A 16,724-nucleotide genomic window follows, 5' to 3' on the forward strand; every position below is an offset into this window, starting at 1 on the left:
GGCACTTCTGTTCCCATCCATCGCTCCTGGGACGAAAGCTCCAGGACAGGCACACGTGCTGAACGGAGTGGGTCCTCGGCCTCTTCTCTCTCTCCACCCGCTCCTGTCCGCGCATCCTCTCGTTCGTGCGGCGCCCGCTCGCTGAGCGCGGCCGGTGCGTGGCCGCCCCGCCCAGGCCTCTGGCCGCTCAGAGCGAGCGCAAGGCTGGCCGGCGGCCGGGGGGCCCGATGACCGGGCGCCGAGCTCTGTGCGCTCCCCGGGCGCCCCCGCGAACCGTCTGGTGTTTCGGTTCTAACTAGGCGCCCCCGGGGCCCCCCGGGCCCGCTTCTGAGCTCCAGCCTGGTTCCCGGCGGAGAAACTGCAGCAGTGGGGAGGGGGCCCGAGATGCCGGCCGCCTCTGGACCCTGGCGAGCGGCGCGCTCTGCCGCCCCTGCCGCCCCTGCCGCCCCAGCTGCCCCTCGACCCTGCAGCCCGCTCCTCCTGGAAGGCTGGGGGCCTTGCTCCGCCCCCGCCACGCCCCCGAGAGCGGCCCCCCTCCTCCACCGCTCCACCAGGCCCCGCCCCCGTTTCGGGAGTCGGGCCGCCGCCCACCCGCTGCCCCAGGCCCCGCCCCGCCCTACCTGCCCCGCCCCTTCCCCGGGCTCCACCACCCACAGCTACTCCCCGCCCACTCGGCCCCGCCCCCGAGCCGCGCCCCGCCCCTGCTCGGCCCTGCCCCAGGCCCCACCACCCACCGGCCCCGCCCCTTCCCCGGGCCCCGCCACCCACAGCTTCGCCCCGCCCACCAGGCCCCGCCCCGGGCCCCGCCCCCTCCGGCCCGGGCACGTCGTTGGCGCGCGCAGCGGCCCGAGGCGGTGCAGCCAGGTGAGCCTGGGGGTCGGGGTGCAGCTTCCCAGAGTAGCGGGTGGGAGGAGGCGGGCTCGGTTTCGGCAGCCCCCCGCCCCCGCGGCCGCGGCCTGCCTGGCCTGCGAGCGGCCGGCCCGGGAGATGGGGGTTGCTGGGGCAGCGGCGGGCTGGAGGCTGTCCCCGCGCACGGACCCCGAGGCGAACTGGCCGCGCAGCTCCTGCTGGCCGCCCGGGACGCCCAGGGCCCCTTTCCCTTCCCTGCCCCCCGCAGCGCCGCTCTCTTCTTTATTTTCTTTCTTTAAGGTTGGAGGCGTCTGAGGCTCCTCAGACCCCGAACTGCGGGCTGGGAGGAGGTGAGATCCACTGGCCGAGCTCTGAGCATCTTCCTGGATCGCAGAGGCTTCGACCCCCCGCGCCAGGCCTCTCGCCTTGTAAGTTGCAGGCTCCTTGGAGGTGCCTTGGGGCTGAAGAGGTCTAATGTATGTGCAGTCCCTGTGTGCCAAAGACTCTGTCCGCACCCGCTCCCGGGGGCGGTGGTACCCCTGAGGCTCCCAGGGCTTAGCAGGTGCCCCTGCCAGGCAGCGCAGCCCCAGGGACCATCACAGGTGGGTGAGACAGACTGTTACAGGCGAGTGAGTGAAGCCCCCAGAAGCTCAGCTCCAGCACCTCACCAGCTTCTGGGGGCTTTGTCCAGCCAGGATGACTTGAGGACCACAGTCTGCATCAGTCAGGAACTCGTTCTGCTGCAGTTAACAGGAACCCACTGTCCCAGGCCTGAACAGATTGGGCTTGGCCCTCTTCACATTGAGAAGCCCACGGGTGGGCAGTTGGGTGGGCAGTTGGGTGGATTTGGAGATTCAGCACCAGGGGCTGGTGTGGCAGGATATCTAGATTGCAAAGTGGCTGCTCAGCTCCAGCCATCACATCAAGGCAGGAAGAAGGAGGTGGCTGCTCTTTCGTTCATGAAAGCAAAAACCTCCTCACTCTCTGCTGTACCCCAGCACCTGGCTCACACCTGGGTGACATGGGAAAGCAGGAATCAGAGTGTTAAACTTGTCTTAGCCCACAACTCTCACTTGGGGCGGACACACTGCTCCTGGAACAAGGTGGGGACTCTGGCCACAGGAGGGAGGGGTGGACATTAGGTAGGCAGCTAACAGAGTTGGTCCGAAGCCCCTTTCCTGGATACAGGAAAGCAGAACCCACAGTCAACAAATGCTTGGCTCCCCTGGGCCTGAGACCCGGCCTGCATGGCCGCCCCAGAGCACAGGCTCCCACAGGAAGGACAGGCTTTGTGGCTTTGAGACAAGCTCCCTTCCTTCGTCCCGTGGGCCTGTGATTTGGGAAAGGGCAAATGTGGAAGCATGTCAGGGGTTGAAGAGCTGCCTGGTTTCCTGGGTGTCTGGGTTGGTTTCTTGCTAAGTGGCTGACTGTGCCTTTAAGCCTCTGTGTCCCAGATTACCTGGAAGAAAGGTCAGGTTTTTGCAGGCTGGCAGGGGCTGAGCAAAGTCTCAGCCCCTGGACCTCCAGCAGGGCACAGCGGTAGGTGAGGGAGGGGCTGCAACGTGGACAGGCCAGAGGACACCGCTGCTTCCACTGAGCAGGCCAGGCAGGCCTCCTCCCCCTGCTGGCCAGGCCAGGCCGGACCAGCTGCCCCCAGGGCTACTGCCCTGCTTGCCCCATCCCCTTCCTTTCCAGCCTCCAGGGATGGTTCTGGGACCTTATCTGGCAGGAATGGGAGGAGGGAAGGCCGTTATCAGGTTTGGTGACCTGGCCCCAGCCAAGGGCCCTCCAAGATAGCAGCTGTGCCTAGAGGGCACCCCACCCCTGGGGGAGCAGGCTGGGTGGAAATTCAGCCTCTCGCATTCCTGAGGGCAGGGTTTGGCTGACTTTCAGGCTTCCTGTTGGAATTCCCTCTTTGCTTCCTCCCATGTGACCCCTGGCAGGTGGCCTAACCACTCTGTGTCCTGGTCAACTAAGCTGGATTGCGAGGATGCGGGTCAAGCAGCCAGCCCCGCTCAGTGCCTGCCTGCCCCGGCCCGGCCCCTAGGCAACCCTCACCCTAAAAGCAGTGCTAGGAGTGGAGCCTGCCACTAGCCTCGCCGGGGCCGGCGGGGGTGGGGTGGGGGAACAGTGTGCCTTAGAGGCCCCAGCCCACCCTCTGCCCCTCCTGCCAGAGCCCCGCGGCCCCGGGATGCAGCCCCAGGACAGCAGCATCCAGTATCGCAGGTGGGAGGATGAAGTCCGTGTGGCCAGCGGGCCCGGCGCAGAGGAGGCCCCGGGCTGGAAGAGGTGAGGGGATGGGGAGGAGGGGCCCCACCCGGCCCCACGCAGACACTCCTGTCCTTCCTGCCAGCCTCTGCCCTGCGCCCACTGGGTGCCTGCCCTGGGTAGGCTCGGCAGACCTGGGCCCCACACCTCCCCCGAGTCTCCCCCACTCCGCCCCCTCCTGTCTCCTGAGTCCAGAGCGTCGGGGTTGCCCTCCTCCTGGGCCCACCTGCCCGGGGCCTGCTCCACCTCCTCCTCCTGCTCCGGCCCACTGCTCCCCCACCCCCACCCCAGTCTGGGCTGCCTGGGACTCACGTGCCTGTGGTTCTCACCCTAGGGTCTCCCGGAAGCTGTGCTCGGGCAAGCTGGGCATCTCCTTGAAGGTGCTGGGTGGAGTGGTCCTCTTCTGGGCCGTATTCATCCTGGGCTATGTCACCGGCTACTACGTGCACAAGTGCAAATAAATGCTGCCCAGCGCATGTGCCGGGGGCACGGGCTTGGAGGGACACCCCGCGTGCGAGAACCCCTCTGTGTACACAGACCCACCTGTCTATATGGACCTCGGTGTACACAGCCTCCCGTGTGCACAGATCCCCCTCTCTACACACACCTCCCTCTGTACACACAGCCCCCTACTATGTACCCAGACACTCCCCCCGCCCCACGCACAGACTCCAGGGGCACACAGCGTGCATGTACGGCCTCAGGCTCATGCAGATACCCGTGTGCACAGCTGTCACGGGCACCCACAGGCGTACAGCCAACCAGGGACACGGACACACTCGGACACACATGCCTGGCGCACACAGCCACCCAGGGGCCCACGTGGCTGGGAGACCAGGCCTAGCCTGAGCTGGGGCTGCAGGACACGCCCAGGCTAGGCCTGCAGTCCTGGGTTCCCGGAGCTCCCCTCCTGCGCCGGCTGAGGCCAGAGGCCTGGCCGCCCCAGGGTGGGTGTGGTGTGGGGCTGTGTGGCCCCTCACAGGCCCCTGCCCTCTCTGGCCCCCACTGTGCAAGATGGCCCTGAGGGGGTGTATGTGTGTCCCTCTGTCCATGCACCCGCCCTGCGGGCAGAATCACTTCCCGGGCAGAGTGGGGAGAGGGGCCTCGGCATTTGTCCCAGACCCGCCACCGCATCTTCCCTCCAGAAAGGTGGGTGTGTTCTCCGGGGATGTCCACCCTGCAGGGTGGGCCCGACGGGAGCCCGGCCCCTCTGCCCGCACCCTGTGGGAGGCCCAGACCCTGTGTGTGGAGGTCGTCATTAAATGTCTGTTGAACGAAAACGTGGACGACAGTGTCTCCCACGGCGAGGTGTGACACACGGTCCTCGGTGTGAGGCCAGCGGAGGGCATCTGGACAGCGGCCGGGAGGCCTGGGGAAAGGGCCTGTGCGCTTCCCACTGGGCTCTGGGCCTTGCGATGTGCCCAGTCCTGGCCGGGCCCTCTGGCGGGAGGTGAGAGCACGGGGGCAGGCCTGGGGGCCCGCCTGTGGCCGGAGTGCTTCTGCCTCTCCCGACCATGGACAGCGCCGCGCCGGCTCTGGGCCCCTCCTGCCTCCCGTCAGCGCTCGCCTGGCCCTCGCCAGCTGTGGACTCACTTCTCAGGCCCCCGCAGACCCATTGCCAGAAACACCTTTTTAGGAGAGTCTTCACCCCAGAACTGAGGGCAGGAGGTGAGGGACAGTCAGGATCCTTATGGGCTCATAGCAAACCCGGGCGTCAGAGGCCGAGCTGGCGGGCAGGGCGGAGACCCCCACGGGACCACCGGCCTGGGTGTGGCAGGCCCACTCCAAGTGTGCCCGGGCGGGTGGACGTGAGGTGGGGCGGCACCACCCAGCTGATCGCGGGCTCTGACCCTGCTGCGGGGCCTGCTGCGGGGCGGGGGCAAGGGAAGCAGTTAAGGGGGTCTGGCCCAGACACCCTGGTCTCTGGGCCTCGGCACCTGTCTCCAGAGAGGCTCCACCGCAACCTGTTCGGCCGTAGGGAGGGGGCACCAGCTGGCCTGCACCTGTCTGGCTGCATCCTGGCACCCCAGTCTGAGTCCTCTCTGGCCATCGCAGGATGGGCACTGGGGTGGGGGCCGTGGGGAGATGGGCAGGGACACTGGCCTGGCACGTTTTGGCTGCTTGGACTCGGTGGACTCTAAGCAGTCAGCAGTCCGCACGGGAGATGCAGGGGCTGGGCCTCCCCGAGGCCAGGTGCAGCCTTGGCCAGGAGCGGGGCGAGGGCACAGGACGGGAGGAGGGCCCCCGGCTGGCCCCTGCCCTCAAATCGTCCCTCTTCCCGAGGCCGCTTTGGCTCCAGGGCCGTGTGCCCTGAGTAGCGCCCTGGCAGGAGCAGGATGCTGAGGGACAGGTCAGACGCGACTGGCCTGGGGCAAGGCAGGGAGCTGGGCCGGAGCAGAGGGGCAGGGGGTGGGGGCAGCAGTGGGAGCCGGGGGAGGAAGTGACCTGGGAGCCTGTCCAGCTCGCTGTGGCACTGCTGAGTGACACCCAGTGTCGGGGCGACCCCATGGGCAGCTGTGGAAGGTGCTGGGGTCTGGCCTGGATCTGGCCGGCTGTGCCCTGTGTGCCCTGTGGCCCAGCGGGTCTCGCGACGGAGAGCACAGCACCCCCGCCCCAGGCTCTGCCGGTACCGCCTGCCTGGCCCGTGGGGGAAGGGGCACGTGGGGCACCCTCCACGCAGGCCACCTCAGTGAGACGGGCCCCTGGGGCCCCAGCTGGACCCAAGTGGCCGCGGTGCAGGCGATGTCCCGACAGTCCTGGGAGGGTTGGGAGAGGACGGGACGGGACCCTTGGCCTCCCCTCCCACAGGAGCTTTAGGATTGGGGTGGTCTGCTGGGGGCGGGTCCCAGCAACTTGACTTCTTCGGGAAAGCCCCTGGGTGGGGGGGTCTACCCGGTGATGCTGCAGGAGCTGGTACCCAGGACTCGGGGTCAAGGGCAGCAGCTTCTCTGGGCCAGGACTGCACGCCAGCAGTGAACCGCCTCTCACCCTTTGCTGGCAAGGCAGTCCGGGCCCTCTGTTTCCCCACAGACACTTCTAACACCCACCTCCAGAAATCCCGGGAGGACGCTCAGGGAAGGAGCTATGTTCTTTCTAAATGGTTTTTATTAGAGGGTCGGACGGACAGAAATGTCAGAGAGGTTTTCTGCTGTCAGTTAAATGTGTTTCCAAACTTCACACGGAATCAAGCGGCACCAGAAAAGAGCAGCAGGGCCCGTGGCTTCCCCAACACCAAGGAGGCCCCCGGCCTGACGCCACGCAGCCACTGAGGCTGTGGCCCGGAGCCAAGAGGGCAGCTCGGCTGTGGCCCTGGCCCAGAGCTGCCGGCAGGACTTCAGCACGACATCTGCGTCAGCCACGGCACCAGTGGCCTCGACAGCCCGAGGGGCACGACGTGACAACCTGGAGACACTGCTGCACACACACGTCAAGCAGGTTTGGGGACACGGTCACCTGGCGTCCACGTCAGCCCAGCTAAGCCCCAGGGCTGACAACGGGCAGCCCCGGCAGTGACCTGAGAGCCGGGTCGGGGTCGACGCAACCGTGTCACGTCCTTCAGGGCGGGCTGGCGGGGCTCAGGGAGACCCACGTGGCTGTGCGGCAAGCCCGGCGTAAGGGGTGTGGCCTCACGAGGGTCTGGCTCTGACGGCTGCGTGCCTGGGTCCAGCGGGGTTCTCGTACACGCCTCCCCAACACTGTCACCGTGACAAAACACACAAACTGTCCTCCGCAGGTCAAAGACCTGGAAACACGCAGTGTCACTCAACAAGCTGGCGCGTCAGAGCGGTGAGGTCAGTGAACTGGCGACTGGGGGCTGGAGACACCAGAACGCGGATGCGGAGCCCTCGTCCGGCACGTGCTTCCTGATTCCTGGCGCCAAACTCCTCTCGCCTCCTCCAGTCACCGCCAGCCTGACCTGGAGCGCGCTGACGATGGCCGACCGTCCTGTCCGAGCGCGGAAGCCTGTCCTGTGGTGGGAAACCTGCACACTGACCTCCAGTCCCAGGTGCTGGTTTACAGGGGACTGAAGCCCCCACCCCCACCACATCCGGCTCGCAAGCGGGGTCAGGCCGCTGCTCCCAGACGCCCTGCATCCCACCCCCACAGCATCCCTACAGCAGCAGTAAGAAAGAGGATTTTGCCACTTCTAAGGTCACATTAAAAAAATGTTTTTATAAAAAGATTATGGTTTAGGGCAACTGGATGCCACGATGTCCCACGTTTCTAAGCTGCAGTGCTGGCACCACAGGACTCTGAAAGAGACTGTATCGTAGAAAAATAAGTGTGCAGCTCAGCAGAAGGCGTGCTGTTCAGCTTCTCAACTTAGAACTGAACATTCACGCCAGCTGCCCCCGTGCATACAGTGACCTGCTGTGTCTACAGGACTTCGGAACCTTCTAAGCAGTGAACTGCAGCAGTCCAGTGATGCCGTAAAAACCGCCGGACAGTCCGCTTGCTGCTGTAAAGGCAAAACGACTCAAGCACATGACAACATGGCATCCCTCTAACAGAATCAACTGGAAAACTGAACAAAGAACGCATGTATCTTAGAAAATACCGCAGTGAAGGAATAATTTAATATCACCACACGGAAGCCCTGAAGAGCCGGCGCGGCTGACGGCGCACCCCCGGGAGCCTGGGCGGCGGCCCGGCCGTCAGCGGAGCACGGTCACGTGGGCGGCGGCGAGGTCCAGGTCCGTCTTGGACGGATACACCACCTTCAGGTGCCCCTCCTCGTCCACCACCCGCACCTGTTCCACCAGTAGCGGGGTGCTGCCGGCCGGCTGGGCCCCTGGGGCCGCCCTGGGGTCTGAGGCCTGTCCAGGAATGGCATCGGCTTCAGGGTCGGACAGGGAGCCTTCCTCTTTACTTTCCAAAGTGTATTTGTTGATTTCTGCCATTTTCTGCAAATGAAAAATATCTTTTTAACTGAGAGAGTAGAGGCAACTCAGGGAGCCCAGACGGCAAAGGGCCGCGCACGCGCTGTCTGCCCCACGGGGCCAGAGCCTGGGCGGGCAGGCTGCTCACCAGGATGAGGGCGTCCATAATGTCCTTGCAAACCTGCAGGCTGGCGGCGCTCGTCACTTCCACAAACAGATCACAAGTGGTTTTCCTAATCTTAAACAAAAATTAAAAGGATTTCAGGAATGAATGATGTTCTCACAAGCAGACACCAGCAACTGCAAGGTCTGATCTGCAGAAAACCCTATAAAACGGTGTCACACAATCCAGACTGCTGCCCTCCTGCGGGCAAACAGACCCTGCGCGGGGCACACGCGGTGAGTTGTGGGCGGCGGCGAGTGCCGGCAGCCACACGCCTGAACGTGACACGTGACACGGCCTCAAAGACCCTCAGACGCTGACCGACGCCACCCACCTTCGTCTTCTCGCTGTTTGTGATGGGCGGGAAGGAAATCACGTCGCCATCTGCATCCACGAGGCATGGGTACTGCTCCTTCCCATCCAGCAGGTGAAGGTACCTGGGTGGAAGGAGAGACCGATCACAGGCACAGCTGTGAAAACACACCTGAAGGGGAGTGGACCAATCACAGCTCTCGACACGGCAGAGATCAGGTCGAGGGCACATTCCACAAGCCGATTCAGACACAGAGACGTCCCCAGCGCCTCCGCGGGTGCAGTGGGCCCGGTGCTCCCCCAGCCCCGTGGTGCCCTGCTCCCCCCGAGCACCTGCCGGACATGCTGAGGGCCACCCTCCCCGAGACGACGCGAAGCCTGCACTCCTGGCACTGCTTCTCTGAAGCTACGGGACGCGGGGCTGACAGTGGATCCTTTCCCCCCACGTAAGAACCCCCGAGAGGAGGGGGATGGAGCTCGGGGAGGTTCCTGAGTTCTGCCAGCTGTGGGGGTTCCCGTATCGGCACAGGCTGATGACACGGGGCCCCACCTGTGCAGACCCGACAGGTTCTGCCTCCTCTTCTGCTTCCGGTGCTCCTCGGCCTCCAGCTGCAGCTGCCGCACCAGGTCCTTGGCCTTGACCTCCCGGCGCCCCAAGGGGATGATCTACAGGGTGGAAACTGCACGTTGGCCCGTTGCTGGGGGTGGGGGGGGGGGGTCCCAGCGGGAGGCTTCTGAGAGCTGACCGTCCTCCAGGCGGACGTCCAGCTGGCGGAGCACAGAGCCTGCCCCCCACATCACGTGTGGACACACTGTGCCTTCAGAGGTCCCCTCGGGTGCTGAACCTGAAACCTGTCTAAGGCACAGTCGCCCTTCCACGCCTGGGGCTCTCAGGAGGCCAAGGGAGGAGACAGGGCCAGAGGCCAGAGCCGGTCCCCCAGGAACCCTCCTCTGCCTGGGGCCCGTGTGCCTCATGCAGAGCCCGAGAGACCAGGAGCAGCACCTCGACAGAACAGCTCACACTGCGGTCAGCTTCTGATTAGGGGGGTTGCAACTGGGATATAAACCACAATTTTTGTTTAAAAGTTAGTGAGCAGATGAAGGAAACCACTTTCAAATCACTACCTCCTTTGATGACTTTACTTTTGAAAGTAACTGTCAGCACGGTCTGTTATTTCATGTTCCTGCTGGGAGCAGAGTAGGGTCAGATTCTACCTAAAAAGCTCTGACTCAGGCATCCGCACGTGTATTTTTTGAAAAACACAGAAGGAACACTCAAATCGCAGACACCAGGATGCGTGGCTTCACCTTGAGGTCCTGCGGCGGGCGGGCGCTGTACAGCAGGGGGCCCCGGACAGCTCTGAGGTCATGGGTGGCAATGGTGGCCACGGTCCTCTTCTCACAAAGGTCCTCGTGCAGCTTTGTCTGCAACACAAGATCAAGGGCGGGTGAGCCCACCGTCACCCCAGCCTCCCATGCAGCCTCTTTTCTCTGACTCCCCACATATTTATTTTGTGGGACGTTCACAGGAAAACTGTTGTCTGTTTACCTGCAGAATCTCTTCTTTCCCTAACTCTACTACGCAGTGCTTGAGACTTCAAAGAACCCATCTCAAGCTAAAGTCTACGACTGAAAAAACAGAAGTGCGACTTAAGGACAAAAACGGCCTCAGCGTGTTCTTCTTCCAACACTGATTTTAGTTCTGAGCTGCTGGCTCAGCTTCCTCCCTGAACGCACAGCCTCACCCCACAGGCCAAGCTCGGGGTCTCCCCCGTGCAGGGATGCACTTTTTATTTTAAAAGCTAGGCAGGCTTCACAGGAAAACAACCAATTTTAAGTCTGTCTGGCTGAAACCTAACAAGAACTAAACAACTCACCCAAGACCATCTGGCAGGAACTGACAACTTTAATACATCTCACACGAGACTAAACGTGCCGTTCACTACAGCAGCCAGAACCGCCCCCCACACCAGAGACCCGGGGACACTGACTGCCCGGGCCCCACCCCACCCGGGCTGGGTCCTGCTGCATCCCGTTTTCCAGGAGGACCCAGGTGCTTGGCAGGAGTGACGGTCTAGGTCGCCCAGAGCCCGGCCCATCCTCCCCTCCCCCGTGCACGGCAGCAGGCACCCACCTGGCAGGAGAGGAACCGCTTGAGCGCGTTCCCGGGCTGCAGGTCCACGCCCCGCACCACGGCACCCACGATGAACGGCCGCACGTCCCGGACCTCGGGGCTCACCCTGATGGTCAGCGGGGCCGGGTTCTCGGACACGTGCAGGACCCGCAGCAGCAGCCGGCTGGCCTCGTCCACCGCCGCCTCCTCGCCCTCGCCGCCCTCCCTCTTCCTCCGCTCCCGCTTCTTCCTGCGAGCCTCCTCCCTGTCGGGGCCTTCGGCCCTGCCCCGACCCCGGCCCCCACGGCCCCCGGCGCGCAGGTACTCCAGGATGGACCTGGTCTGGCAGCCGCTGACCATCTTCTCCAGGCGCCTGTCCCGCAGCTTGTTCCCCCGGAAGTTGATGTCCTTGAGCTTAGGGCAGTCGGCCAGCTCTGCCGGGATCTCGCTTAGCTCGTTGTTGGACAGGTCCAGCGTCTGCGAGGGAGACCAGCACGCGTCAGACCCTCGCGCTCTGGCTGGGCGCCGGGCCGGGAAGAGGCCCCCGGGACCCGCCCTCCTCGGCCGCCTGCCCTGTCTCAGCACCGTGCCCGTCCCCTGGCCCGGTGCCCAGCACAGACGCAGCCACTGGGGCTCCTCGGAGCGGGGGCGTGAGTGGGCGGCCAGTCACCTCTCTGCGGTGCTGGTCTTGTGTGTGCTGCATTCTGCTGTGTCCCCGCGGTAACTACAGCAGAATTCCAGATCCATGGTTAGGGCAGAGGAAAGATGGACAGCAAGGAACGAGGGAATGTCAGGTTATGGACAAATAAGAACTTTACGTGAGAAATAGGTTCGCCACAGGACAGTGCTGCGATGGTTTTAATTAAATGAGCAAAAAAGAAAGAACAGAGTAACAGTGTCACTCTCTGTGCCGAGATGCGGACGTCGCCAGCGCACAGTGCGATGCTCTCGCGTCCCGCATGTGGGACAGATGGTGAATGGGCCCTTCGCTACGATGTGGGAGGAGGGAGTGGGGCCACTGCTGCCTGCGCCATAAGGGGGCTTGTGAAACCCTGCGGCCCGTGAGAAGGAACCTTTTACGACTATTACTGAGGCTGCCAGCACTGTGCTGACGGTGGAAACAGGTGAAGCCGCCACTTCCCGTGGTGGGTGGGAGGCAGGGTCCTGTGCCCGGGGGAGGGACCTGGGTGGTGGTAAAGAGGACAGCCATTTACTCACAGGGCCAGCGAGGAGTCCTGGTCCTGATGGGGGCACCACAGCCCTGACTGGCCACAGAGCGTGGCGGATTTGTCACCAGCTGAGAAGGGGGGCAGGGGCTCTGATTACCCAGAAGTCGCTGTCTGCTGTGGCGGGCATGGAGGGTGGTTTTAAGGGAACGTCACAAACCCCGAGTTACGAAGGAAACTTCACAGGCATCTGTCTGGGGTCCTCTGGCTCAGCAGCCAGGCTGCTGCAAGGCCACAGAACCAGGGTGAGAAGGGGCGCGGCAGGCGGTGCGCGACAGAGGAGCCTCCGTGCTGCAGGACGGGAAGCTCGGGGGGGGGGCAGGCACCTGAAGAGCTGACGCGATCCTGCAGTCAGCCTGGAAAGGGAGCCGCATGCGGTCTCCAGTCACCAGTGGGGACCAAGCACTTAGCAGTGACCTGGGCTGCGGATTAACTCATACCATACACTCACTGCCATGTGGTGCCTCTCCAGGTCTCTCCCCGCTCTCACGCGAGACTGGACGGGGGCAGATGGGCTGAAACGTGGCCCCCTCCAGGCCGCCGCATGTCCTGCCCCCACCCCAAGCGTGCGGCACACATGCACACACACACGCACAGGAGGCGGTGCCCCCCCCCCCCCAGCCTCGGGCCCCCACTCACTGCAGCAGCAGCCAGTGCCGAGCCCGGGGCGGCGCCCCAGCACACGCCCTGGCTACCGTCAGTACGCACACGCGCAGGACAGGCCGGGAGGCTGTGCGTGGCAGACAAGGGCTGGCGTTTCAAGGCCAGGCCTGGACCTGCACACCCAGCTCGGGGTCTCCCGCACCGTCCAAAGGGGCTCTGGCCAAACAGCTCGAACTCCACTGGCAACGCTCACTGCAGCGCAAAAACACGGCCGCCGACGGGTGGGGTGTCTGTGCCTCCACAGGGAGAAGACGCAGAAACAGCAGCAGAGGAAGGGTCTGCCAAAGCGGGGGCAGGGCAGCTGCAGGCGTCCTGGCGCGGGGGCTCTTGGGGCAACAGTCACCAAGTACTAGGCATTTCGGAGCAGAAAGCAGTGCAGCTGCCAGCGCCGACAGCAGCCCAGGACCTGCCCTGGGGCCCCGGGAGAGAGACGGGGAGCAGGAAAGCCGGCTGATGGGGCTCGGGGGGGGGCGCCACGTCCAGCAGAGACGGGGAGACCACTGATGAGCACAAACTGGCCCCCGCAGCACGACGTGCCGCCCGGTGCCAGGCACCTGGAACCGCGGATTCAATGGGGAGTGGCGGCCACGGGTTTCACGCTGGAGCAGAGCGTGAGTAGCGGAGCGAGAGCCCAGAGGTGAAGTAGCGTCTGCGCAGCGTTAAACCGCCAGGGAGGGGGTGGGGCAGGAAACCCACAGTCTCTGAAGGGAGAATCAAGTGCACCTGGAGGGGCCTCCAGGCACCTGCCCAGAAGACACCCAGGCGCTGCCTCCCTGTAACACCGGCCAGGCAGGGCCAGCCTCTGACCCTAGACTGTGACTCGACTGCCCACTGGGCTGTGCTGGGGGGAAGGGACCCTAAGTTCCTGGTCGCGAGACCTGCAGACATACACTCCACCCCTGGGGATGGGGAAGGACCCTCTGTTCCAGCTGATGGCGACCAGGCCGAGGGGACCTGGGGCGACCAGGCCGAGGGGACCTGGACCCACCATCCCCAGCGGCAACTGAGAAAATAAGAAGATGGGAGGATTTTTTAACTTCAGTTCCTCATCACTGGACAAAGGTTTCATGGTCAAAGTTCGACTTCTCTGTGAAGCCTGATTATGGGAGGAGTCCATAAATGGGTGAGACTGGACACGAGCGGACATGACTCCTGACACGGCTGGGAGAAACCCTGGGTGCTGTGGGCCTTCGGCTGACGAACGTGCGGTCCCGGAACAATTCAGAAGTTCGGGGGCACGTCTGGCCCGCCCGTCCCTCCAGCAGCCGCGGGTGGCAGTGCCGTGGGTCTGGGAAACAGTTACTTACGATGGGGGCGGAGCGATGCGGGGGCGCCCCCAGCCCTGTGGCTGAGCCCAAGACGCAGGAGGACCCCAGTGGGGAGAGGCCAGCTGGGCGGGTCCCAGGCTGGGACGGTGAGGAAGCTGGCTCTCCAGAGTTCAGCGGGCAGGGAAAGGACAGCCCTCCCTCCGCTTCCCTGTCCCCGCGGCTGCAGCGGGGAAGAGGCTCCGGCCTTCACGGCTCCTGGGGGAGTGGGCACCAAGGCACTTGCCTGTGCCGCCTGCCGAGGGGAGTGGGACAAGGCCGCGCGCTGTCACTCTGGTGGCCCCTACGGAACCCCGCCTCCAGGTACTCGCCTCCCTGTGTGGCATCCCCCGCGACTCTGGACTGAACCAGTGGGATGCAGTGGACCTGGCAGGCTGCGAGGTCCAGGCCTGCTCCTCAGGAAGGCCTGGCAGCTCCTGCCCTCCTGCTTTAAGGAACCCTGAGCCACCACGTGAGAGGTCAGGCTACCTGGCCGGGACAGGGGACGTCCTGACGTGACACAGAGAGAGAGGAGCCAGAAACGCCAGCTGAGCCCGGCCCCGAGCCCACGGCAGCTGACTGCAGCCACACACGTGGTCAACAGCGGGGCAGCGACCGTCTGGCTGGGCTGGCCCAGAGTGGAGGACCGAGAGCAAAGACGACGACCGCTGTGTCACGCCACAGTCTTGGCGCGGTGATGCGGCCACAGAGGACCCGCACCTGCGCCTTCCCCGCGGTACTGCAGTCGTCCTCACAGTTCTCCCAGGGGAGGAGCTGGGCAGGAGCCCTGGAGCCGCTACAAGACGCTGAGCTGAACGCACACTTTCTGGCTCCGAGTGCAGCTGTCTGGCTCTGGCTGTCCCCCGACAGCACAGGGACAGAGAACACCTGTCCTTGGCACCCCAGCATGTGGAGTGACGTGCTTCACCCAGTTCTAGGAGCTGTTCCTCACGGAGACGTTGTTTTAGAAAAGGCCGCAAAAGGACATCTCCGTCCAAAAGGGATTCCAAGTAGCTCTTATGTGACACTCTCCAAGAAAAAGGTCTGTGAGAGAGACTGATGGAAGTCTACAGATGGGGAAGCAGGATGGAGTGGACGAGGGGGGACTGAGCGCTTTAAGCACCTGAATGAGGGTGTTCTGGACACAACACAGACTGCTCTCCCGAGCGGGTACCCAGAGGTGCTACACAACATCAACAAAACAAACCCAAACTTGAGCGCTGCCAGGACATTCCAGATCTGGAGAGAAATATACAAATTGTACACTCACGTGACGCTACGTTAAACCACACGTTCAGTACGTCAACATCCGGGGAGACTGGGTGACGGAGCAGAAAAGGTTTACGTCACGTGTCACACCGGAGCCTTAAAGGGACGCTACAGCCCTGGGGACCAGCGTCCCGAAGCTGTCCCCCACAGCTTCTTCCCGGACATGCCAGCAAGTGTGTGTCACTCTGCGGGGTGGTCTTGTCTGTTTCTCTTAACTATAAATACACACACACACACACCGTGACACAAAGCCACTTGTAAAATGAGTTGGCAACGTCTTAAGAGTAATTCCTGCTGCAGATAGGTCAGTTGCTAAACGGTGTACACGTTTTATGGTTTAAAACGTCTGCATAAAAGGATGGAAAACAGGAGGAAGAAACAGAAGCCTGACTTTCTAAGGACAGGAGCCTCTAGACTGGATTCAGGCAGCGGTCACGGAGACCCCTGCCCTCCAGTCTCTTCCTCAACAGACTTACTAGGCCCTTGCCGTGAGCCAAGCATTCTGTTGGGACCCGGGGTCCTCTGACGAATAAAACAAGCAAGCAGTCCCTAGACAAGGAGAGTCTGGAGGAAACCCCACACTGTATGCTGTGTACTTCGGGCAGCCCCCTCCGGCCTTCCGTAAAAGCCAGGAATAACCGCCCCGTTGTTGGGGTCAAGTGAAATAGCACGGCGGCGGGGGTGGGGGTGGGGGGCGTATGCAAATCCAGTCTCTCCCCATCTTTCTGCCCTGCCTGGGTGGCCACACGCGCAGGGCTCACCCGGCCATCTCACACGTATCTGGTCCCCGCCGCTGACCTGCGCCCGACCTGGGCGGGGAGCCCACGCTGCCGACCACCGCGACACAGCGCGCTCCGTGTTGAAGCCCGGCTGCGGACGGAGTGCGCGGTGCGAGCCGAGAGGACCACCCGGGCGCCGAGGCCGGGCTGGGGGTGGTGGAGCCCGGCTTCCCCCGAGGTGCGGGGCTCTCCGCGGCCGAGGAGGGCCGGCTGGGCTCGGCGCCGGGAGGAGACGCGCCCCGCCCGCCCCGCCCGCATCCCCCGCACCTTGAGCGAGGCCAGATGCGCGATGTCGGGGCTGAGCTCCCGCAGGCAGTTGTCGGCGGCCGCCAGCTCGCTGAGCAGCGGCAGCGCGCCGGGGCCGAAGAGCGCGGCGGGGAAGGCGCGCAGCCGGTTGCCGGTGAGGTTGAGCGTCTGCAGGCGCGGCGCGCAGCGCGCCAGGTCGGCGGGCAGCTCGCGCAGCCGGTTGCCGCTGAGGTTGAGGCTGCGCAGCTGCGGGAGGCCGGGCGGCTCGGCGGGGCCCAGGCCCCGGCCCGGCGGCAGCGCCTCCAGCGCGTTGCCCGACAGGTCGAGCACGCGCAGCGCGGGCAGCGGGCCGAGCTCGGGGCTCAGGCCGGGCCCCAGCGCGTTGTGCCGCAGCACCAGGCTGTGCAGCCCCGGGAGGCCCCGCGCCAGGCCCGGGCCCGGCTCGCGCAGGCTCCCGCAGCCGCTCACCTCCAGGTAGTGCAGCAGCGGCAGCGTGAAGAGCCGCGGCGGCAGCCGCCCGCCCGCCGCGCGCACGCGCTGCTCCAGCCCGGGCCCGGCCAGCAGCAGCTCGCGCCGCCGCTCGCGCTCGGCCAGCTCCAGCTCGGGCCAGGCCTCCGCCGCGGCCGCCATCGCGCCGCCGCCCCCGCGGAAC

The 16,724-nt window shown here is 64.4% G+C and overlaps 2 protein-coding genes across 2 annotated transcripts; one reads left to right on the forward strand and one right to left on the reverse strand.

The window, feature by feature from the left end:
• Positions 1-831: 831 nt before the first annotated feature.
• On the forward strand, positions 832-3,959 carry SMIM1 (small integral membrane protein 1 (Vel blood group)). The gene is made up of 4 exons (XM_057750800.1): positions 832-864; positions 1,150-1,277; positions 3,024-3,138; positions 3,452-3,959. Exons 3-4 carry the CDS (start codon positions 3,041-3,043, stop codon positions 3,576-3,578), a joined length of 225 nt encoding a protein of 74 aa, XP_057606783.1. The 5' UTR covers positions 832-864; positions 1,150-1,277; positions 3,024-3,040; the 3' UTR covers positions 3,579-3,959.
• Positions 3,960-7,672: 3,713 nt separating this feature from the next.
• Positions 7,673-16,724, reverse strand: LRRC47 (leucine rich repeat containing 47). Its single transcript, XM_057750677.1, has 7 exons — positions 16,094-16,724; positions 10,607-11,062; positions 9,781-9,897; positions 9,023-9,138; positions 8,495-8,597; positions 8,146-8,235; positions 7,673-8,021 (listed from the first exon to the last, which is right to left on the reverse strand). Exons 1-7 carry the CDS (start codon positions 16,700-16,702, stop codon positions 7,773-7,775), a joined length of 1,740 nt encoding a protein of 579 aa, XP_057606660.1. The 5' UTR covers positions 16,703-16,724; the 3' UTR covers positions 7,673-7,772.

This window comes from Hippopotamus amphibius, chromosome 1 (genome assembly GCF_030028045.1).
Source record: "Hippopotamus amphibius kiboko isolate mHipAmp2 chromosome 1, mHipAmp2.hap2, whole genome shotgun sequence".
Classification (NCBI taxonomy): Eukaryota; Metazoa; Chordata; class Mammalia; order Artiodactyla; family Hippopotamidae; genus Hippopotamus; species Hippopotamus amphibius.